Source organism: Cervus canadensis, chromosome X (genome assembly GCF_019320065.1).
Source record: "Cervus canadensis isolate Bull #8, Minnesota chromosome X, ASM1932006v1, whole genome shotgun sequence".
In the NCBI taxonomy this organism is placed as follows: Eukaryota; Metazoa; Chordata; class Mammalia; order Artiodactyla; family Cervidae; genus Cervus; species Cervus canadensis.
Window position 1 is genome coordinate 37369613 of NC_057419.1, and position 24828 is coordinate 37394440.

The 24828-nt window shown below is 42.9% G+C and overlaps 1 protein-coding gene across 7 annotated transcripts in view; it reads right to left on the reverse strand.

Annotated features, from left to right (window-relative positions):
- The window catches only part of NHSL2 (NHS like 2), a 302146-nt gene extending 277573 nt beyond the window's left edge, over positions 1-24573 (reverse strand). For 3 of the 7 annotated variants that reach the window (XM_043459320.1, XM_043459328.1, XM_043459326.1), the window contains exon 1: positions 24091-24572. In XM_043459320.1, the coding sequence (XP_043315255.1) occupies positions 24091-24370 (280 nt within the window). In that variant the 5' untranslated portion in view covers positions 24371-24572. Of the gene's footprint in view, positions 1-24090 lie in introns of all 7 variants that reach the window. The other 4 variants (XM_043459330.1, XM_043459329.1, XM_043459319.1 and 1 more) reach the window with 3 other exon arrangements.
- Positions 24574-24828: the final 255 nt, after the last annotated feature.

The window sequence follows — 24828 nt, forward strand, 5'->3', positions numbered from 1 at the left end:
CTGCAAAATAAGGACAAGAGTTTTATACCTTATTCATAAGGATGATTTGGAGTAAGGATCAAATAACAATGACATCTGCAAGTCACCTCAAACTCAATAACATTGATTTTGCATTCCCTGAAGCTGCCATGCTCCAGTGTTCTTTATCTTGATGCAGACCATTCCTCCTAAACACTGTCACCTAGACCAAAAATCCTGTTGCCTCCCTAAGAGAAGGCTGTCTCTATAACCTCATTTACTTTTGCACCTGTGAATCTGCCCACTTTCTCCCCAGAGTCACCACTGTCACCCTTGGGAAAGTGAAAGCGAAAGTTGTTCAGTCGTGTCCAACTCTTTGCAACCTCATGGACTATACAGACCATGGAATTCTCCAGGCCAGAATATTGGAATTGTAGCCTTTCCATTTTCAAGGGAATCTTCCCAACCCAGGGATCAAACTCAGGTCTCCTGCATTGCAGGCGGATTCTTTACCAGCTGAGCCACCAGGGAAGCCCAAAAATACTAGAGTGGGTAGCCTATCCTTTCTCCAGCAGATCTTCCCGACCCTGGAATCAAACCAGGGTCTCCTGCATTGCAGGTGGATTCTTTACCAACTGAGCTATGAGGGAAGTCCCCATAGCTTCCCTCATAGCTTGGGAAACCCTTGGGAAAATCCCATCATTTCTCTCTTGAACTACAGTAATACCCTCCTTACTGGCTCTGCTCTTTCTCCAACTGCCTTCAGTCTGTTCTCTGCATAGCAGCCAGAGTGAGAGTTTTGAAATCATATCAGATCATGCTGCTTCTTTGTTACATTGGCTTCCTATTGCTTTTAGGATAAAATCTTAGGACTTCTTCCACAGCCCTCCAGACCACAGGGGACTGGTCATCTTCAGGCAGCTTTTCTTCATCTAGTGCTGCTCTTTCTCTTATTCCCTTATGCCTCAACACATTCACTTCTTTTTGTTTTTTGTTTGTTCAGTCACTAAGTTGTGTCCAACTATTTGCGACCCCATGGACTGCTGCACGCCAGGCTTCCCTGTCCTTCACCATCTCCCAGAGTTTGCTCAAACTCATGCTTGTGGTGCCATCCAACCATCTCATCCTCTGTCGTCCCCTTCTCTTCCTGCCTTCAATCTTTCCCAGCATCAGGGCCTTTTCCAACAAGTCAGCTCTTCACATGAGGTGGCCAAAGTATTAGAGCTTCAGCTTCAGCATCCGTCCTTCCAGTGAATATTCAGGGTTGATTTTCTTTAGGGCTGACTCCTATGATCTCCTTGTAGTCAAAGGGACTCCCAAGAGTCTTTTCCAGCATCACAATTAAAAAACATCAATTCTTCAGCTTTCTTTATGGTTCAACTCTAACATCTATACATGATTACTGGAGAAACCGTAGCTTTGACGATACAGACCTTTGTTGGCAAACAGATGTCTCTGCTTTTTAATAGGCTGTCTAGGTTTGTCATAGCTTTCCTTCCAAGAGGCAAATGTCTTTTAATTTCATGGCTGCAGTCACCGTCCACAATGATTTTGGAGCCCAGGAAAATAAAATCTGTCACTGCTTCCACTTTGATCCCCATTTATTTGCCATGAAGTGATGAGACGAGATGCTATGATCTTAGTTTTTGAATGTTGAGTTTTAAGCCAGCTTTTTCACTCTCCTCTTTCACCCTCATCAAGAGGCTCTTAGTTCTTCATGTGCTGCCATTAGAGTGGTATTATCTGCATATCTGAGGTTGTTGATGTTTCTCCCGGCAATCTTGATTCCAGTTTGTGAGTCATCCAGCCTGGCATTCCACATGATGTACTCTGAGAAAGTTAAATAAACAGGGTGACAATATACAGCCTTGTCATACTCCTTTCCCAATTTTGAACCAGTCCGTTGTTCCATGTCCACTTCTAACTGTCACTTCTTGACCTGCATACAGGTTTCTCAAGGACCATCCCTTTAAGAATTTTCCAGTTTGTTGTGATCCACACAGTCAAAGGCTTTAGCATAGTCAATGAAGCAGAAGTAGATGTTTTTCTGGAATTTCCCTGCTTTTTCTATGATCCAACAGATGTGCTTCCTTAGAGTTCCTTGAATGCACCATGCACCATCCTGCTATGGAGCCTTTGGATATGGTGTTCTTGCTGCCTGGAAAACTCTTATCAATCCCCCTCCAGCTTCAAGCATTTTCCTAATTGTTTATTCAATACACCAGGAAAGGTTTTCTTGATCTCCTGATACTATGTCAATTTTTTCTGTTAGTCACTTTCAATTTATTTTGGTGATTATTTGATTAATGTCTGCCTCTTCCACTAGACCCTTAGGGACCTGAAGGCAAGAGCTATGCCTGTCTTTCCTCACCACGGTGTCCCCAAGCACCTGACACAGTGCCTTGCACATAGTAGGTGCTTAGTCAATATTTGTTAAAGGAGTAGATGAATGTTGATATCCTTGACAAATAGTAAAGAGCAGTGCAAAATTAATCAGGCTTGCAGAAATGAACCAACTAATCTTAAAATTAATGTGGAAATCCAAGGGATCCATGAGTGAAAACAATCTTGAAAATGAAGAATGAAGCTGGAGGAAAAACACTTCCCAATTTCAAAATTTACTACAAAAGTATAATAATCAAAACAGTGTGTTACTGGCATAAGGACAACAAATGGATCAATGGAATAGAATTTAGAATACAGAAATAACCCATACATTTATGGTCAACTGGTTTTTGACAAGGGTGCCAATACCAATTAATGGGGAAAGACTAATCTCTTCAACAAAAGATGCTGGGACAACCAGATATCCACAGGCAAAAGACTGAAATTGGACCATTGCCTCCTCACACCATATACAAAAACTAACTCAAAATGGATCAAAGACCTAAATGTAAAAGTTCAACTATAGAACTCTTAGAAGGAAATATAAATGAATATCGGAGTACCTTTGGATTAGACAACACATTCTTACATGTGACACCTAAAGGATGAACAACTAAAGAAAAAATAGGTAAATGGATGTTACCAAAATTTAAAAAATTTTTGCATCAAAGGACACTATCAAGATAATAAAAAAGGCAACCCACAGAATGGGAGAAAATATTAATAAATCATGTCAGATGAGGGATTAATATCCAGAATATATAAAAAACTACAACTCCAAAACAAAATAACAACCCAATTAAAAAATGGACAAAGCCTTGAATCAATATTTGTCCAAAAAGATATACAGTGGCTACTAAGCACATGAAAAAATGCTCAACATCACTAATCATTAGGGGAAATGCAAATCAAAACCATGATCAAATATCAGTCACAACCACCAGGATGACTACAATTTTTTAAAAAATGGACAATAACAAGTATGTAGAGAAATTGGATATAGGGAAATAGCAAGGATATGCAGAAATTAGAATTCTCATACATTGCTGGTAGAAATGTAAAATGGTGCATCCTTTGTGAAAAACAGTATGGCAAGATCTTCAAAGGCTAAACATAGTTACCACAAGACCCAGCAATTCCACTCTTAGATTCAGACCTCAAAGAAATGAAAATATGTGTATACAAAAAATTTTGAACATGAATATTCACAGAAGCATTATTCATGATAGCCAAAAGACAAAAACCACCCAAATGTCCTTCAATGTGAGTATATAAACAAACTGTGGTAAAGCCATACAATAGACTATTATTCCACCATAAAAAGAAATGAAGCACATATACATGCTATGACACAGATGAGCCTTGAAAACATCAAGCTAAGTGAAAGAAGCCAGACACAGAAGGTCACATATTGTATGATTCCATTTATATGAAATGCCCAAAATAGGTAAATCCATAGAAATGGAAAGTAGATTAGTGTTTATCAGGGGCTGGGAATTGAAAGGTGACAGCTAAGGGAAGCATGGTTGCTTTGGGGGGTAATGAAAATGTTCTAAAATTGATTGTGGTGGTGGTTGTACAATCCTGTGAATATATTGAAAGTCACTGAATTGAACACTTTAAATGGAGGAATCCTATATAGTATGTGAATTATAGCTCAATAAAGCTGTCCTTCAGGGAAAAAAAAAAGATGTTAACAAGGAAGGTGAGTTCTAAAGATCAAAAATGAGCCAGTCACACTAAGACTTACAGGATGAATATCCCAGCCTGAAGGAATAGCTAGTGCAAGGATCCTGAGGCATGAATGAGCTTGGTGAAGAACAGAAATGAGGCCAGTCCATTTGCCCGGGTGGCCAGGGTGAAAGTGGTGGGAGCTGAGGTCAGAGATGATGGCAGGACAGATAGCTTTGCAGCTCATGGTAAGAAATGTGGAATCTGCTCTGAGTATGATGAAGAGCCACAAGAGGTTTTGGAGTGGGAAAGTGACATATTTCACTGGCTGAAGCAAGTCACATGGCCACACCTAACTGGAAGGGGAAGTCCTGCTATGTACCCAGAAGAAGGAGAGCCAGAGCTATCTGGAGAGTAGCACTGATGACAACCACCCACTTATGTGTTCACATACACATACAATTTTTTTATATCATTCTTTTTTAAATGTATTTTTAATTTGGGGAAAACACATACAATCTTGAATGTAGTTTCCAGGTGGTCAAGTCTCTTCTCCAAGTCAATTCTTAGAGCAGGATAAAGACCCCACATTGGGTTGGTTCTCCAGCATTTGCTTTGTCTTAGGGCATGGATTCTTACCCTGGGGTCCACAGATCCCCAAGAGTTACATGAAGAGAGTTTAGGAGGTCTGTGAAAAAATTACCACTTTATTTCCAATACCCTCTTGTCGAAATGATGACTATAGGCAACATATCACAGAAGTATGAGCAGTGTCTGTGACTATATCTGTGATAGAAATCACAGAGATTTGTATATCAACCTACAGTTGTTGAAGGAATCTCAAAATTTCACTTACAAAATTACAGTAATTATTAAACCTGCTGTTAGATCTTGTCATTTAAAATGTGTTAGCAAAGAAGCATGTATATTACCATATCACAATTTTTAAAATATTTTGATAACTGTATTTCAGTATAATTGTTTTCCTTGGTAAGTCTGTCTATTTTTATCTAATGCATTTAAAAATAATATTCTGAAAAAGATTAGGAAGTCCAATGGGTCGTAGAGGGTGACTCTCCTTTTCCCTACCCTGTCTTCCTCTCAACTTACCCTGTGTTGCCTCCTTGGTAGGTCTGCCAAGGTTCATGTTCAAGTCTTAATCTATAACACTAAAGGAAATGAAATGAGGCAGAAAACTTGAAAGCAAGTTCTTTTTTTCAGTAATAACATGGATTTCTTTTTTGAAAATTTTTATTGAAGTATAGTTGATTTACAATGCTTCTGATGTACAACAAAGTGATTCATTTATTTATATATAGATATATAATTTTCATATTCATATATATATATGATTTTCAGATTCTTTTCCATTATAGGTTATTACAAGATATAGAATATAGTTCCCTGTGCTATACAATAGGTCCTTGTTGTTTATCTATTTTATATACAGTAGTGTGTATCTGTTAAACCCAAATTCCCAGTGGAAGCAAGTTCTGAAGATGACTTCTGGGTACTAGGGGAGTAGACTTGGATACTACCGAGTGATGTCTCCAGTAAACAGCCCAGGCACTGTCATGCATCATCACATGGCAGAAATAGCCTGACAAAGCCAAGCACTTTGCTCCTAGCTTGCTGCGGCTGATCCTTTCACCTTTCTGAGCCTCAGTTTCCCCATCTGGCTATGAAAGTTTGGACTGGATAGTCTTCTTATGGCCTGTCCAGCTATGACAGCCTGAGTTTACATGTTTCTGCACTGTCTGCTTCCATGACATTTCCAGAAAGAAGCTCATTAGCATTAAGTGCCCTCTGACCTTGGCACTAAGTTTGAGGGGCTTCCCAAGGATTCCCTACAATGTAGTACAGGAGAAAAGGTGCTTTCCCCAACCCCCCAAATGACATCACAGCCTTACCTCCTTGCCTTTGGTCACACAGCTCCCTCTGTCCTTCCTTGTGCCTGTCAAGGATGGAATCCAAAGCCAGGTTTCATGACAAAGCTGTCACTTACTACTCTCTGAAGTTCCTGGGCACCAGGCATGATGTACCAAGTGACTACTTCATGTAAAGATTAAGGAACAAATACAAGCAGAGTGTTGGACACTTATCAAAATGATTCTTTATAATGTTTGTGTAAACAATTCCCTATGTGCCAAGCTTATAATCTTCATGGTATGCCTATGAAGTAGGTATTATAAAAATGATTCCCAATTTATAGCTTGGGAAACATGCAAAGAGATGTCAGACTAGTTACCTAGGATCATAAAGAAGGCAAATGGCAGAGTCAGGGCTCAAACCCAGGGAGGGTGGTCTCAGGGCCCCTGAACTTAACCACTATGCTAGCCTATGCTAGCATTATTATCTTTCTTCTGCCAGTGCAGACAGATTATAGGTGCAAAGAGATTAGGCCAAGTGGTAGCCTGCCTTCCTCTAGCATGCTTTCTGCTGCTCCTGGGTGCTTTTGACCCTCAAGGCAGACATTTTTGTTTCTTCTTCCTTCTGGTTGAATTTCACAGTCTGAACCCATTGAATCCTCCCCTCTGATCCTGCCCTTTTATGTCTTTTATGCCCATCTGTGTTGCCCAGTTTTATATATACATATATCTTAATAACTTTGCTGTACACCTGAAACTAACATGCTATTGTAAATCAACTATACTTCAATAACAAAATAAAATAAAAATTTCTTGATACAACCACTGAGATTCTAATTTAATTCACCCCAGAGGTGAAGTGGGCTTCCCAGGTGGCACAGTGGTAAAGAATCTGCCTGTCAACGCAAGAGATGTGAGTTTAATCCCTGGGTCGGGAAGATCCCTTGGAGTAGAAAATGGCAACCCACTCCAGTATGCTTGCCTGGAAAATTCCATGGACAAAGGAACCTGGCGGGCTAAAGTCCATGGGGTCACATAGAGTTGGACACGACTGAGCACACACACACACACACACACACACACACACAGGTGAGGTCCAGACATTGGTTTATATATTTTTAAGTTTTCAAGGTGATTCTAATAAGAAGGCAAGGTTGAGACTGGTCTAAACCAGTGCTTCTCATGCTTGACTTAACACAAAACCCCTCTGGAGCAGGTTTAAAACACACACACACAGAACATGGAAGCAACCTAGATGTCCATCAACAGATGAATGGATAAAGAAGTTGTGGTACATATACACAATGGAATATTACTCAGTCATAAAAAGGAACACATTTGAGTCAGTTCTAATGAGGTGGATGAAATTATACAGAGCCTATTATACAGAGTGAAGTAAGTCAGAAAGAGAAAGATAAATATTGTATACTAACACATAAATACGGTATCTAGAAAAATGGTACTGAAGAATTTATTTGCAGGGCAGCAGTGGAGAAACAGACAGAGAATAGACTTATTGACATAGGGAGAGGGGAGGAGAGGGTGAGATGTATGGAGAGAGTAACATGTAAACTTACATTACCATATATAAAATAGATAGCCAATGGGAATTTGCTGTATGGCTCAGGAAACCCAAACAGGGGCTCTGCATCAACCTAGAGGAGTGGGATGGGGAGGGAGATGGGAGGGAGGTTCAAAAGGGAGGGGATATAAGTATACCTGTGGCTGATTCATGTTCAGGTTTGACAGAAAACAACAAAATTTTGTAAAGCAATTATCCTTCAATTGAAAAATAAATTAAAACACACACACACATCCAATGCCTAGGCTTCACTCCCAGAGATTCTGATTTAATTGGTCTGGAGTGGGGCTCAGGCATCAATGTTTTTTTCAAAATGTGCTAGATGATTCTAAAGCACAGCCAAGGTTGAAACCCCAAACCAATATCCATTACTTGACAGAAGATAACTGAAAAGAGATAAATCATAGTTTATCTACCTTGAAAGCTCCATGAGGACAAAAGAATTTTGTCTGTCTGTTCACTGCTGTATCTCTAGCACAAAAACAGTGCCTGGTAGACAACAGATGCTCAATTAATGTTTTTTATTGAATTAATGAATGGTTTATTGGTTTTCATGGGAAAATCAATGGTAATGTTTCTGGATCTATTCTCATATCTTTGCGTGTGTGCTCAGTCATGTTTGACTTTTTGTGATCCCATGGACTGTAACCCACCAGGCTCCTCTGTTGATGGGATTTTTCCAGGCAAGAACACTGGAGTAGGTTGCCATTTCCTACTCCAGGGGATCTTCCCAACCCAGAGATCGAACCTGTGTCTCTTGTGTTTCCTGCATTGGCAGGCAGATTTTTTTTTACCACTGAGCCACCTGGGAAGCCCCTTTCATTTCTTAAATAAAAGTAATAACTCACAAGGCTGTCATGAGGACTGTATGAGACAACATATGTAAAAGTGCTTCATAAATTAGGAAGAAATCCAAAAATGCTAGTTAATTACACAGAAAAGAAAAATCAATTTCCTGTTTTCTCTTCCTGTCTCACTCCTCAAAGTTTAATTCTCCTTTTAGTCCCACCAAATACAGTCCTGCTGAATCTCCTGAGTTCCCCTAGAAAGCCCCCCATTTGATCCTACCCTGACTTGGGCTCTACAACTCTTAAATTATCTTCTTCTCTGAGCCTGTCCATTTGACCAGAAAATGGGGATAATAGTGGCAACTATATTATGAACTCACTATGAGGATAAATGAGTTGATGATTCACATATTGCCAGGCACATAGTAAGCCCTTAACAATAACAATAAAATCCATGGGTTTTGTTTTTTTTTTTTTTGTCCAAAAGTTCTTCAATTTAAAAAAAAAAAACAGGGGGTCACCTCAGTGTAAAAGTAAAGTGGGGTAATCTAGCTGCGATATCTGTCACTTTCTGGTATCAAGAGCTAATTTGATTGGCCAAATAGAAGTGCAAAAAACATTCTACTAGCTCTCCCTGTTTGGCAGTCAGCAAAGATGTATACAGCACTTACTGGATACCAAGGCACTGGGGGAACACAACTCTTGAGTGGTCTAGTGGGAGAACTAAGCCCGTAAGGAAAAGGTCACATCGCAGGTACCACTTGCCGATCTGGCAGCGGTACATCCTGATTGCAGCTTCAGAGTACTGGTAATGGCAGAAATTACAAAACAGCTAAAGCTAAGCATTAATATAGCAGATTTATTATATAATCTAGAAATGTTTAAAGAAAAGGAAACAGGTTTTAGTCTCCTTGATGAGTTATGGGGAGTTCTTTATGTAGTCTGAATAACTCCTTAGCAGATATATTATTTAGATTATATAAACATTCTTAAATGATACATTAATTTGAAAGGGGCTATAAAAGGGTGGATGTATTACCATAACTTTTTCTTACAAAGCAAAAATGAAACATTCATTAAGGAAAAATATTAGAAGAATATACATCAGAATGTAGTCAATTATTGTATCTGGTTGATACCAAGAATGATTTTTGTTTTATATTTTTTTCTTTGTGCTTTCTATACTTCCATCTTTTCTGCATCAAATAAGTATATTTTTATAATTAGGGAAATTATCATTAAAGTTATTTCTGGTATTAAAAGTAGAGTCCTAGAAAAAAAAGAGAGAAATACAAACACCTATCTCCTACTACACCACTTAGTCATTCAGTAAACATTTGCAGTGTGCCTGCTTCCAGACTAGATGCTGGGGAAAGAGGGATGAGTCGGCCAGTGTCTTTGTTCTCAAGGATGACAATACATAATATTTTGGGGTGATTTTTTTGCTTGTGAAGCCTTTTCCAAATAGGATTTTATTTGATCCTCCTGAAAAAAAGTAAACAGGCTCGACACTGAAATTACTTGCATTAGAAAATACTGAAATTGGGCATTATCCCTTGGCAAAATGAGCAAAATTAGCCAAGTTCATAACCAGGGCCTCCTTCTACCTCTAAAGGCATGTCACTAGCCCACAACCATATAATATAACTCTGATTTCCCTTAGGGTGGAGGAAACCCTTCAAACTCATCTGAACTTATTAGGATTTGAAGGCCTCAGTAGTTTTATCTTATTTCCAAAGCCCCACAACCTTTAAAACAGGCTTTTACTCTTCCCAGGAGAGGATGCTAACTTCTGGCTTCCCGTTCATCTTGAGGCCAGGAATGGCCAGGCTGTTCTTCCAAGTTTCAAAGAAGAGGGTTATGTTACTTTCAAAAGGTGGTAAAGGAAAGGAAATAAAAATGAATTCAAGAGGTTTCAGTACATAGTAGGCAGTCTCTGCCTCAACCATCTTCTTCCATCCTGGGCCACATGGAGGAACCAAGGTTGCAAAAGTAAACAAAGCACAGCAGAAATATAGCAGAATCAGAGAAGGTTGCAACAAGGAGGGACTTCTGGATGTATGAATAGAAGTTTTCAGGAAGATAAGAGAGAAAAAGGCTATGGAAGGTTTCCTTGCCTCTGCTCTATGCTTTTCACCTAATACCCAGTAGCCTGCAGTGAGGTTATCTCCCTCCCCACTGTCCTCCCAACTAAATATCAAGACTCAATGGCAAAAGGTAAGTCTTATCAATTCACTGTCACCAGTACTTGGCAGAGGGCCTGGCACAATCTTAGTACAATGAGCTAGGTAGGAATTAGCCCTTGAAGCCAGCTCTAAATCAACCTATTGGTGATAAATTGCTTTTTTTTGTTAAAGAATATGAAAATTAAAGGTGAAAAATAGCTCAGCTCTACCCAAACTCACCATTTCAAAACACATTTAAACCAAACACAGCCAAGTTTTAAAACAGATATTGAAGAAATGCCGTCTATATTTTCCCATCTAGAACCCAGAAGCAACAAGCCCTCACAACGAACAATTACCCTGAGTTGTTCATCATAGAAAGTAGACATTTAGTCTGGAGCCTCAGGCAGGAGCAGCACAGCCCCCACTAACAGCAGACAGCAGCCCGTGCATCTGGAGGGGAGACGTTTTGTCACCATAAAGAGAAGCTCTGCCAAGCAGGATGCAGCATGGGTGGAGCTGGCAGCAGATGGAGTGAGTTAAAGAGGATGGGGGTTAGGAGGGGGAGTTCTATAAATTTCTCAAGAACAGGATTTAGCTCTCACATGTATCTGTATGCCTGGTGCCTGGCCTGGTCCCAGGAACCACAGAACCACCTGTGCTCTTGTGCAAGTTGTATTCCTACAAGGGCACCCTGCCAAGGGATCTCAAGTTGGGGACAAAATTCAAGTCAAACCCAATGCCCTGTCAGACTGCACATGTATTTTAATTATTAATTTCAAAATTGGTCCACCCAGAGGATGCTCTATTTTTAAATAGCTATGACCAGATCAAGTGATCTTTTCTAATTGCTATTCTCAAAAAATGTGCTTTTGTCTAAAGGTTCCACCAAAAAGGGTGGGTTTTCCTCATTGATCCATCCAGAGGTGGCACCCTTTTTGTCACCCCTCTACCTGGAGGGGACACCTATGTGCCATATATATATATATGCTACCAGCTCCCACTGGCATCTAACAGCAGTTCAATACATGCTAACTGGAATGGAAAGACTCCTCATCTTCACTGGCTCTTCCACCCACCACCTCCTCCTCATGTGCAACAGATAGTTTTGAAACTACAGGCACAAAGTGTAAAGCCTCTGTGTGAGTCAATAACATTTGTTTCCTAAATCTACCACTTGCCGTAATTTGGAATTATGGGGGAAAAGATTTCGTCATGCTGCTTCACAATGGGGAATAAACTTATGTAACTCATTATTTCAAAAAGTGAAACAGGTTATAAATTGGAATACAGTGAAACTTTGCTATCCAGAAGCCCCAAGTCTCTCTCAAGAGCAAAGTTTCCCGGGAGTTTTACTCTTCCACCCCCCCCCCCCACTTTTTCATACTGAATCATTCCTTTAATTTGCATCATTTTAAGTGGAACTTTTCCTGAAAACTTTTCCTCAGTCTTCTTAAACAGATTCCTCTGAAGATGCTGCGCCCTCTTCTCAATGCCTTGTTTGTCATAATCAGCATCAGCTATTGCTGGGGACACAAATTAGAGGGGATGCCTTTAGTATCTCTCCCCTCTGATCACAGCAGAGAGAGGGGACACTAAAATTGCCCCCCCCATAGTTTTCTCCTCTCACTTGTCACCCTTGTCCCAGCATCTCTCAGGGGCTGATGATAGGGTCACCTAAATGGATGTCTCAGGATCTTAGAACACAGGAGAAGTTCTCTTCTTCAAGCCACGGGAGAAGTTCTCTACTTGAAGCCAGTGCAACCACTGACCCTGAAGACCTCTTTGGACCAGTCCACTTCCTTTCTCTGGGCAACTGCTGGCCTAGATCCACATTCTAAAACTATTCTATTGGGATCGTGGAAGGGATAAAAAGAGAAATACTTTTTCTTCTAAATTGCATTTGTTGGAGTAGACATAGGTTTAAAAATACTAAACACATGGGACTTTCCTGGCGGTACAGTGGTTAAGATTCTGTGCTGCCAGTTCAGGGGACCCAAGTTCAATCCTAGGTCAGGGAACTAAGATCCCACATGCCCTGCAGTGAGGTGAAATGAAAAAAAATTAAAAATGCTAAACACAACAATTTATACAGTTGTTTTCACTACTATGCTCTAATAATCTACCTGCATGAAATGGTGCATCATATAAGAGACTTCTAGAAAGCATGAAGTCCAATCTAGACATTGATTCAGAGGTAACCATATCAATTTCTATTTATGATTTCTGGCATAGCCTAATTTGGAACACTAAATATTACAAAGTAGAAGTTTCCTTCCTTTTCCCTGTACTCCAACAACCCTCTGAATAGTGGAATTTTAATATTCTTTTGCAAAGACAGGCAAGTTGAGGTTGACTTGATGTAGGGATCCAACCCAGTAACATCAAGAGTGACACTAAATAGCTATGATGTAAGAAAACAAAAATACTATTCTTGGGCTTCCCTGGTAGTCCAGTGCTTGAGAGTCTGCCTGCCAATGCAGGGGACACAAGTTCAATCCCTGGTCCTGGAAGATTCCACATGCCTCGGATAACTAAGCCCATGAACCACAATTACTGAGCCCATGCTCTGCAACTACTGAAGCCCTGGCTCCTAGAGCCCATGCTCCATAAGAGAAACCACTGCAATGAGAAGCCTGCACACCACAATGAAAGAGTAGCCTTTGCTTGCCACAACTGGAGAAGGCCCTCACCCAGCAACAAAGACCCAGTGCTGCCATAAATTAATTAAATAAATAAAACAAATCTTTAAAATATCCTGTTCTCATCTAGAAGGTCAATAGTTGTTAATGACATATTATAATCAAAAAATGTAAAATTAAAGATGCTTAACTTTGCCTTAACATATACTTACTCTTTTTATTAATAAAACTAACTGGCTTCATTTTTCTAATTTCCTCTGTTGTCTTATAAAGTTAAAAAGTGTATTATCCGATTTTTAGGAGTTAAATACTTTATTCATAGAGAAGACCAGTTGGTCTACAAGTCCATGCCCTAGAGTGGTGCTGCCCAATATGGAAGCCATGCTCCACATAGCACTATGGAGCATTTGAAAGGTAGCTAGACTGAACTGAGATGTTCTGTAAGTGCAAAATTCACATAAGTTTTGAAGACCTAGTACAAAAGAATAATGTAAGATACCTCATTAATCATTTTAATAATGATTGCATGGCAAAATGATACTATTTTGGATACACTGGGTTAAATAAAATGCATTATTAAAAATTTTTTGAAGTGTATTATCTAACTTGGTATTATTACTGCTTATAATGAGTTCATCCATGAGGTCATTTTTGTCACTTACTTTAATATAAGCCTGTATTATAGTTCATGCTCATTATCCACCAGTACGTTGTAATTTTTCAAACTCTGGACGGTCCCTTCCAGTCTTAACCATCTTTACCACAACAGTGGTTCTCACCATGTCTGCACATTAGAATCACCTGGGGATCTTTTAAAAATCCTGGTTCCTGGGCCTCATCTCCCAGAAATTCTGGTTTTATTGGTATGAGGTATGGCCATGCATGGTATTAGTAACTTTTTAAAACTCTCCAAGTAATTCAGGCGAGGGTCTATGTTTTTGGCTGTAGTTTTAAAAGTGAAAAATGCAACCAGACAAGTAGTGTGAAGGATTCTACTCAGGGAGATGACTGAATTGCCTGGTGGTCTGGGCATCCTGTAGACAGTCCCAAGGTATGCCCATGACCTTGAGGATGTATGGCTTCAAGATCAGGGCTTACTGGCTCTAATTCCATGCTGGTGAGAAATACATCCTCAGGCAAGTTGCCAAATACGTCACTGAAACATCCTGAGGCCCCAGAAGTTTTTGTGAGAAGAAGGTGGCTCTTCACCCATAAATCAAGCTGGTTCTGTAAAACTGGTGAGCCAAGCCAGAAGCCACGAAGCCGTCCTGAGGGAAGAGGTGACCAGGGAGCAAGCTGGACATTTAGACAAGGGCTCTGCCCCAAGGAAGGGGATGCTGTCTAGTTGTGTGACCTGCGTCTGTCCTCTGCTGCTTCATTAAAGCTTCTTCTTGGCATCCCAGCCTGGCAGGTCCTTGTGGTCAGCCAGCACCACATATCCATGATAATAAACATCTCAGATCTGCCAAGACTCTCAGTGGTGCCTCGGCTTCAGTTCCAAAGACTGTTTTCCCCCTTGGTTGGCGATGCAGTGAACAGATGTCAGTGGGGGAGAATGAAGGGAGAAGTCAAAGGAAAGGAAAATCCTTGGGTTGGGAGAGATGAGCTGACAGCTTCAAAAGCTAGATGCTGCTCCTCCATGAGCACACAGGCAGGCATTCTTTACATATTCTGCAAAAGGGAGGAACGGCTGCAAATTGGAGCTGTCTAGGAAACATTCTTATTATAACTTCATCTTAACAGTATCCTTATCCAGGGATTTCAAAAGGTTTTGCGAAATTTCATCTTCTTAGTATTTAGTGATTGTGTGCGGGATTGTGGCATATGGGCCCAGCATTTTCCACATATTATTCTGGATCTTCACTACAGCCTTCTAAACTGGGGAGCATTGACCTCCTTTTACAGATGAGGGACTGTGGTTCTGAGACACTCAAATCAGCTTAATAATGTAAGTGCTGGGCAAGTCAGTCTTAAATTTACAGGTGCTACTTTCAAATCCCAAGATCCTTTTCCTTAACATGTCATTCATTGTCATTAAAAGTAATCCATGTTCACTTAGGAAATTTCAAAATATACAGAAAGGTACGAGAAAAAAAATCCACCCACTCCCATAATCTCAACCATTGCTATCTTTGCTATCATTTACTATCGTTGTTATCATCCTGAGATAACAACCACTGTTAACATTTTGGCAATACCCCTCCAGTTTCTTTTTTGTATGTGTGCTTTATTTTGGATATTATTATCCTTGGAGAAGGGATAATATCCTACATGCAATTTAATACCCTGGTTTTTCACTTAGCATTATTTTGCACATTTCCACATATCCTCATATGTTTATTTTGAGCACTATTTTTCTTAGTTGTCTAGTTTTCTACCACATTGACCTGTCAACATTTATAGAACCACACCCATATCATTAAGTTGTTTTCATTTGGGGGTTAATATAAATAACCAAAAGATGCAGTGAGGATCTACAAACATTTTCCCCACAATATCTGATCATTTCTTTAAGCATAAGTTCTTAGAAATGGAATTACTGGATCTGGGGCGATAAGAACATATAATGACACTACAGGAATTGCTGAAAACTGTGATGCACGGCCTCCTGTGAGAGCAGAGAATGCCCAAGATCTGCTGGTGGAGGAGACCTCACTCCCCTTAGGGCCTGCTGGTTGGGGAAAACAACATGAGTTTGACTATTTCGCAGATACAGGGAATCAGACTATAAATTGCCAAACAGTTAATTACACTGTTCTCAGAAGCAAATGATTCCACTTAAAATAAAAACAGCTGAATCACTTTTAAAACTCATCTCCTCTTTGAATCCATTTTCCAAAGGAAAAAAATATTTTTCTGACTTTCCCCTAGATGAATTACAGACCATTCTTAAGAATCTAGAAAGAATTTAGAAAGAAAAATAAAACATATAGTGAAACCTCAAATGTCCCCACTCACAAAAAAGCAGGGGCATGAATAATATATTTTGCTCTGGAATGCAACTGGATCCACACAGCTGGGGACATAACAAACAGGTAGATTCTTGCTTTCTCTCCCTCTTTCTATCTCACTGTGGCATGGGGTGCCTCCTGGCTTGGATGTCTTAGGGGGAACCAGGACTTGGCTCCGCAAAGCAGGGAAGGGCCAAGGTCACTCAGGTCTCATCTGCCCAAGGATAATGAAAACTTGAACGAACGTAGATCAAGAAAATCTGCAGTTCCTATTACAACTGTGTTTGAATCTTCCTAAGGACGCTCCAGTATCCAGCTTCTTGGTCAGCAAACAGGGTGTTAGTGCCTCCCCACCCCATCTCCACCCTGAGGGCTCACTCTGAGTCAGGAGGTGCCTTGTACCCGCTCCTCCGGAATCACTTTAGTTCCTCCCCCACACTAGCCCTCTCACATATCCAGGGCCTCACACAGGCTACCTCCTGAGCCAGGAATTCCCTCCCCCTCCTTCTTCAATTGGCCAGCTCCAGATCATCCTTCAGAACTCACACAGCCTTCCCGAATCTTTCCCAAGCCTCTGAGCTGAATTAGGTGAGCTTCCTTCACCTTCCGACGACCCGACCCCCGGGCTTGCCTATGATTGGGCAGTATGATGACTCCAGGCTTTCCTTGCTGGACCATGGGGCTGCACTATAACTTGGCTCTATATCCTCAGAGACCAGCACAGGGCCAGACCCAGAGTCAGGTGCTCAATACATGTGTGATGGTTAGAAACAAGGAAGGAATTAAACTTAATAGCTATTTATTAAGTGCCAAGCACTATTTTAGGGACTGGAAATAGGGCAGTAAAAACAGAGCAAAATCTCCATCCTAAAGATGCTTACTTTCTATTGAGGAGCTTACAGTTTAGAAAGAAAGAGACGGAGGGACAGCAGGAATGGAGGAGGGATAGACAGAGGTTGCTCAAACCTCCCAAGTTAAAGGACTGAGCCTAGTGGTCTTATATACAATCAGACCCAGTGCCTCACATACAAAGCACCTTGTTGCAAGCCTCCTTGTGGAAACACAGTCAGCACATTTCCTGTTTGTGGCATTATTGACATAGTCTTGTCTATTAAGATACTGCCATCCAATGGAGGTTCCTCAAAACATTAAAAATAGAACTACCATATGACCCAGCAATTCCACTTCTGGGTATTTCTCCAAAGAGAATATTATGCTTAATGAAATAAGTCATACAGAGGAAGACAAATATCAGACGATTTTAGTTATATGTGGAATCTAAAAAACAAAACAAATGAACAAACATAATGAAACAGAAACAGAGTCAGATACAGAGAAGAAACGGGTGGTTGCCAGCAGGGAGCAGGTAAGGGGATGAGTGAAATAGATGAGGGAGATTAAGAGGTACCAACTTCCAGTTACAAAATAAAGGAATCATAGGGATAAAATGTACAGTGTGGGAAATAGAGTCAATAATAATGCAATATCTTTTTTTGTGTGTGACAGATAGTAACTAGACTTACCAAGGGATCAATTTGTAAGGTATAGAAAAATGGAATCACTATATTGTGCATCAGGAAATAATACAGTGCTATAGTCAATTATACTTCAAAAAACATACAAATAAACAGAAAAAAAAAGAGATCAGATTTGTGGTTACCAGAGGAGATGGGGTGAGAGGAGGGAGAACTGGATGAAGGTGGTCTATAGGTACCAACTTCCAATTATAAGTACTAGAGTTGAAACATATAACTAGCACTGCTGTGTGTTATATCTGAAAGTTAAGAGAGTAAATCCTAAGAGTTCTCATCACAAGGAAGAAATACTTTTTTCTTTAATTTTGTATCTACATGATACAATGAATGTTCACTAAACATTATACTACTCATTATATGATGTATGTAAGTCAAATAATTATCCTGTCCACCTAAACTTATGCAGTGCTGTATGTCAATTATATTCCAATAAAACTGAAAGGAAAGTAAATAAATAAAGTGGAAGAAAAGATACTGCCATCCAGCCATCTATAACTTGAAAACTTCAGTGAGGGCTTATCTGAGTGAAATCATGGAATTCTCCAGAGCAGGAAAGAGCTGACAGCTTGAACCAGGAAGGTTAGGTCAGTGCTTCCCAAAGGAGGGTAGAAGCCTCTAGGAGGCCATCCAGATAACTCTAGAGGAGTTATCACAAGATGTCTATGAGTCTGCAGATCCACCAAGTATTATTCATCTACTGAATAAGCACTATTCTGCCTGTGTATGAAAAGAAGATCATCAATTTTAAATCTACAAATTCATGTAAAAGCATTGCTGAATTCACAGTAGCACTCTATCATTGTTGTTTTTTTTTTTTTTTTAACCATGTGCTCAGTCGCTCAGTTGTGTCCAACTCTTTTGCGACCCCATGGATGGCAGCCAGCCAGGCTCCTCTGTCCATGGGGATTCTCCAGGCAAGAATACTGGAGTGGGTTGCCATGCCCTTACCATAGGGAATTCTAAAACCCCAAATTCCATCCTTGGATCCCAAACCAGATTGAATGGAAAGTCCTATGGTGTGTTAACTGGGGTCCAGATTCTGGTTATCAGCTCTCCTCGACCTAAAGGAGAACACCAGGTACCCAGGCATCCTGTGCTGATATGCTGGCAAACAAGATGATATTTATCGCTGAAATTTAGAGCTCTCTGAAGGGACAGACTCAGTCTCATTTATCTGTGGGTCTCTAAAGCCCAGCACAAGGGTGAGTGGTGGGTGAAGGAAACAGTACCCAAAGTGGTGCCCTTTCTGCAAAGCTAGAAAGTAATGATCTGAGGAAAAAGTGATTTGAGTCCCTCAGAAAGAGTATATAGAGCAGCAAAGCTAGTAAACCTGTTAAGCTACTCAAGCTTTGAAGAAGAATAAATTCATGCGTTAGAAACATGTATGTTAAACATATTTTTGGTAATAATCTTATTTTCTCATTCCCCTAGGCTTTTAATAAAAGCACCTTTGGAAATGCCAACTAGACTCTGTTGTAATAACAGAAAATAGGATGTGGGTGTGCAATGAGGAGTGTCCACAGTTGGATCAAAAGCTATTGGGGAAAATAGAAGATATAGAGATGACAGAAGGATTGTGAAGGAAAGATTCAGTGGAAAGGTGACCTTCAGAGGACAGTGTCAGGTCACTGGCCCAGCCATCCCTTCCCAACTAAAGATCCTTTTTCCAAGGCTATTTCCCACTGAACACTTCAAGAAGACTGTTTTAGCAAGGGATCCTGTTGCCTCACATCTATTCTTTACATGATGCAAGGTTGATCTTCCTTTCTCCCCTCTGCCTCCATCTCAGCCCCCAAGTCCCAAATGTAGAAATCCCAGGAGGCCTGTTCTCTAGATCATCCCTCAGTTCCCAAAGGTAGCAGGAGCTATTCCTCATCCTAAACTAGTTTCAGCTAGAAAAAAATGCCACGGCAGTGACTCTCAATGAACAGCTGATTTTGAACTTAGCATCCTTGCAGAAGGCAGAGCACTGGTTTGGATGGCAGAAGCCCTGGCTTCTAGATCAAGGCCTCCTGCCACTGACCTGCACTGTGACCTAAGTAGTGCCACATTCCCCAAGAGGCAGATTATGTCCATGCTTAGGGCACCAACAACAGGAGTACAAAAGAGAGAGAGAATGAAAGAATCTAATAAGAAGCTATTTTATTTTCAACATACAAGTGGAGCTCTACTCCTTTAAAATAAGATTTTATTTGCAGGTTTAGTACTGTTTTCATTTGGAATTAGGTATGAAGAGACACTATGATCTTTCCAGCACTTAAAGCTACAAAAGATCCTGATCCATCTGGGTGCCTTTAGATAAGTCCCTGCCCTTTCCTGAGAAAAAAATACAGAAGTATTATGGTGCCCATAATGGTTAATGACCAATTTGTTAGTGCCACATAGTATAAACTCCACTCCACCCAAGCCAGAGAAATACAGGGACAAATGATACAACTTCACCACCCTTCTCCTGTCACCTAATCAACTCCATAAATTTAAAAATTGAGCCCAAGAGCCATAACTTGAATTCTCTCCTATTACTCTACTCTTCCATCATTCTGATGCTTTTATCGCTTTAGCTGTTCATGTGTCTAAAAAAAGGAAAAAGATTAAATTTCTTGTTTCTAAAGTGGAGGAAATTCTAGTGGACATTTTGGTGTCCAAATTTCCAGAGAAGATGTTTTCAACACATGGAAATACCATGAAGCAGGAATTTCACGGTATTTATTTAAAAGAAAATAGGCTTGCTCCCCCTCCCCACCCTGTCAAACCAACTGTCCCAACAGTCTCTGGGGCTGACAGATAGGAGAGAGACAAAAGTAAGCCCTGGTAGAGTGCCTTTTCCAAGTCCCCCAAGTTCTCTCTGCTACATCCAACTCAAGCAGGCCATATCCCCTCTTCAGTAGCCATGATGGTCAGATTCAGGGTCTAACACACCTCATCTAATGGTAAACTGACTGCAGTCTAGAGGTTCAGTTTTCATTTTTCATCTCCATGTAGATTTACAACAGTCTCTGCTCATGCTGGAATTATGGTTTAAACATAAATAAACCAGCTGTCCTTTCTGATTTGCAGCCAGAGTTGCCACAAAGTTGGAAAATCATGAGGCAGGAATTTTACATAAAGGTGAAGAGAGAGTTTCCACCATTGACCCAACTGGTTGTATTCAAGCCAAAATCATTGCAAGAAGGAACAGAGCATCTTTCCCACAAGTTCATGGGCTAGTGTAACAAGATACCTACCCAGTGTTATTAAACATAGCTAATGTTGTCCTGTGCTTCAGTGACTTCCTTGCTTGCACAAGAGATATTATACCTCCAGGCCAATGGCCTGATTGCTTTTGTAATTATCATCAAAGCACCTACATACATTAAACAGATCTCTGAGGGAGAAACTGGAAAGCACGAATTGACTCAGCACAAGGCAGAAGACGTGGAGCCATATGCCTGGCTCTGACCCAGTGGCTTCCCACTGGCTTTGACCATGCCATTCTTGAGATGAAGAGCACAAAGTCCAGGACACAAATGCAATAAAGAGGGTCACATTCAAAGCCAGATGTGAGGAAAAACACAAGTTATAGGCAGGGTAATGCCAAAGGTGCAGCAACAGCGACAGATCTACAACCAGAGGAACCTGGTGCAGTCCTGTAGCACATCCTCTCCTCCTTCCAAACCCCATCCCCCAGTTACAAGAGCTTCTGGGGCAGTCCCAAAGGGGTTCAAGTTACCAAAGAAAAGCCTTCAGTGGAGGAGAGGGTGTTGCCAGGCAACCAGTCCAGTCCAGTCCCACCCTTGTAACCTTGAAGATGGTGGGGGCGTGACCCTTGATTGTGGAGAGGAACACCTTGGACTCCTTTAGCATCAACTTTCTCCTCCTCTTATCTTTCTCCCTCCCCTCTCCCTGTTCTCCCCTATCTGGCCTCCCTGCCCAGCTCAGCCTGTGGTCTGATCTCCACAAGCCTGAAGGCTATGGGCCAGCCTGACTTGTCATTACTCAGTCTGGATGTGGCAGCCAAACTGTCCCTGCAGGGAGGCTACAAGCTGCTGGCCTGTCAGGTGTCATTCGCTCTGGCCACGTTGCTTCCAAACTTTCCTTCCCCATTCTTTCCTGACCTCATGGCCAAAAAAATAGCTAGAGCAAGAATTTGGGGGAAATCCAGCCTGATGGAGGACATATAGGGTAAAATGTTGACTGGGAGTGCCCACCACCAGCAAAATGGTCAGTAACAGAGTAGGAGTGCTAGGAGGAAAAGAAACAGGGAAGAAGAAAAGGGCAAGTCCTGACAACAATGGGGGGAAAAGCATTTTTAGTTGGGGTCAAAATATAGAATATACATCTGCTGAACACTTTATTGAAGCTTATGTCCGAGCAACATGGGGGGTGGCCAGATGGTGCACTGATTATGCTCCCCAACTCCCCCTGCATTTGGCACTTGTGCTCAGATCATTGCTGAGAAGGCCTAATTTAAGTTCCGTGCAATCAAAGCCCCTGAAAAGTGTGCAGTGGGAACCTCAAGGGGAGTCTAGAGTAGGGCATTAGACCAAAAAATGGAAAACCAGACCTTCTTGCCAAATTAAGGTAGCTGTGTTCCATTTATACAGCTGCTGCTGCTGCTGCTAAGTCGCTTCAGTCATGTCCAACTCTGTGTGACCCCTTAGACGGCAGCCCACCAGGATCCGCCGTCCCTGGGATTCTCCAGGCGAGAATACTGGAGTGGGCTGCCATTTCCTTCTCCACCATTTATACAGCAGGCCCCCTCAATGTCTCTGAGCTTGGAGACAGGTACACTCTCAAAGGCAAGCAGCTGCCCCAAAGATAAGAGATAGCTGCTCTCTCAGCTCTTAAAATTTCAAGGAAGCCAACCCAATGCAATTTTTCTGAAGAAATTGCTCCCTTCCTTTAAAGTATCTTCATTGCATAAAGCCATCTCTTTCTAACCCAGCAGGTCACTGGCCCAAATGCAACTTGGTGAAGCCATTCCTTCCCTCACACGGAAAGGGCTCTCAGACAGAAAGGTGCAAGTTGGAAAAACAGAGCTTCCTCACTGTCCTTAACTCACCCTGATGCGCTCATGAGGTGGCTCTCGGCAGGCCAGGTGGGCATTTTGAAAATGACTCCCCAAACTGACTTCTCAAATTTCTCCTAGGCTAATCTTGGTAGTCATTGGGATCCCAGAAAATAATCAACAGTGACCTTCTTACCCTCTCTCTTAAGTGAAAATTAACCAGACCTAAGGCCCCAGCTTTCCTGCTCCCCTGCCCAGCAGAGGTTTCTGGCCCCCTGTCTACATTCCACCTGGCAGTCCACCTTCCTCTCCCCACAGGACCCAGTGACCTCCACCATCTACCTCAGAGGCCAGAGAGTTTTTGGAAGAGGAGTGTCAGGGCCTGAGACTCCTATTCTATGGAAGGGGTGGGATCAAGGTGAGGTCTGAAATGGAAAGGGGCTGACTCAGACACTTCTTTCCTAAAGCAGCTGCAATCACAAGTCAGTCAGTAGCCATTCTGCCCCCATCTGAAACTTCTTTCCACCCTGCTCCTTCTCTCTCCTAACTTTCTGGTGCTGTCAATTGGCCCTGGTACCTGGCATGCCCCTGCTGAGGTCAACATTTCCAGTACATTCAATCCCCTTGCTTTCACCAAAAGTCCCACACTCTAAAGGATCACGGCATTTCCATGGACAGAGGATTCCCCATTTAAATTGTTTGGGTTCAAAATAGTAAAGCACAAGGGCTCGCGTTGCCCTCCTGCCCTCTGACGGGCCCTGTGTGCTCAGTTAGAGCACCACCGAGTTTCTCAGGCATGGCTGATTTCTAAAGGGATCACAAAACTGATGACAGTTGCTTTAAACGGTTCCCCCAAGCAAGTCTGTGCAACCGGGCCCTAGGGGTAAGGGGTCAGAGAAGCCGGCTGCGAGGGGGAGTCTCCCCTCCTCGCCACCCTCTCCAGCCTCTCCTGGAGCACCAGCCCTATTTCGCGGAGAGGAGCGGGCGGGCTCTCAGACTTTTCTCGGAGCGAGAGCGGCGATCACGCTCCAGCGCGAAGTTGTACAGGTTTAAAGTCGGTAGGCACCGCTGGCGGGGCTCCTACCGCCGCGTAGGTGGCGGGCGGCTCCGGCGCGCTTTCCGAGTGGCCAAGTTCCTAGACTGGAGCAAAGACGCCAGCGGCGCGGCCATTTAGTTCCCGACGCCGCGAAGACGAGTACGCCTCGGGCCTGGGGGCGGCGCCGAAGCGGTCGGGACTCAGCGGCTCCCGGGGACCCTCGCAGTTCCCCCGCCTTCCTTCCCCAAATCCCCAGAAGGTGGCCGCCAGTCCCAAGGTGGGGAACCCCTAGGACACATGGCCACTCGGGACGGCACGACCGGATCCAGGGGCAGGAAGTTCCAGCCAGAGTGCGGCGAGCGTGGAGTCAGGGAAATGGGATCTCCTCGCTCCGGGAGGGGAAGGGAGGGAAGGGCCGAGGAGGGGTGGGGAGGGTGGGGGAGGGGTGGACGCAGAGCGGGCGCGTGCTGGCGCCCCCAGAGGCGGGGTGCTAGCGGGGCCGCCGGCCCTGGCGCGGCTTACCTAACTCTTCCTCGTGGTCCTCCCGGCCGAGCAGGCGGTAGGGAAGGCGGCGGCGGAGGCGCACGGTGCGGCGGAACAGACTGTCGGTGCGGCGCCCCAGGGCCAGCAGGTGCCCCTCGAGGTCCTCGAGCAGAGCCAACGAGTGGCCGCAGAGGTCGGCGAGCTGCCGGAGCACGCTGAGCGCGGCCAGGTGGCTCACGTCGTGGAGCTCGGTCAGCGGCTGCGGCGGGTTTCGCGGGCACAGGCGCTGGGGCACCACCGTGCGCCTGTAGAACGGCATCCCGGGCGTGGGCGCGGGGGACCAGGCTGGCGGCGCGGCCGGCTCGCCCCGAACGGCGACCCTGACCCGAGCGCCCCTGAGCAGCGGCCCCAGCTCCGGGTGAAGCAGGCCCCTGGGCTGGCGAGCGGGCGGGTTCCCAGCCTGGAGCGCCGACTCCCCCCAGGGCTGCACACTCGCTGGAGCCACCAGTCTCTCTGACTCTGGTTCGCTGGGCTCCTCCTCCTCCTCCCCGCCTTTCTCCACCTCCTCTTCCCTCACTCTGCTACTTCGGGATCCCCCCACCCACTTTTTTTTTTCTTTTTTTTTTTTTTTGCGGTCAGAGATTCACAGATTAACGCTTGATCCGGGAGAGGAGGGAAAGGGAAGTGGGAGTAAAAAAGATCGAGCTGGAGGGTGAAAGAAGGAATGTCTGAGAGAGTGGGGTGTGTGTATGATGTTCGTTCGGTGTTGTGTGCCCA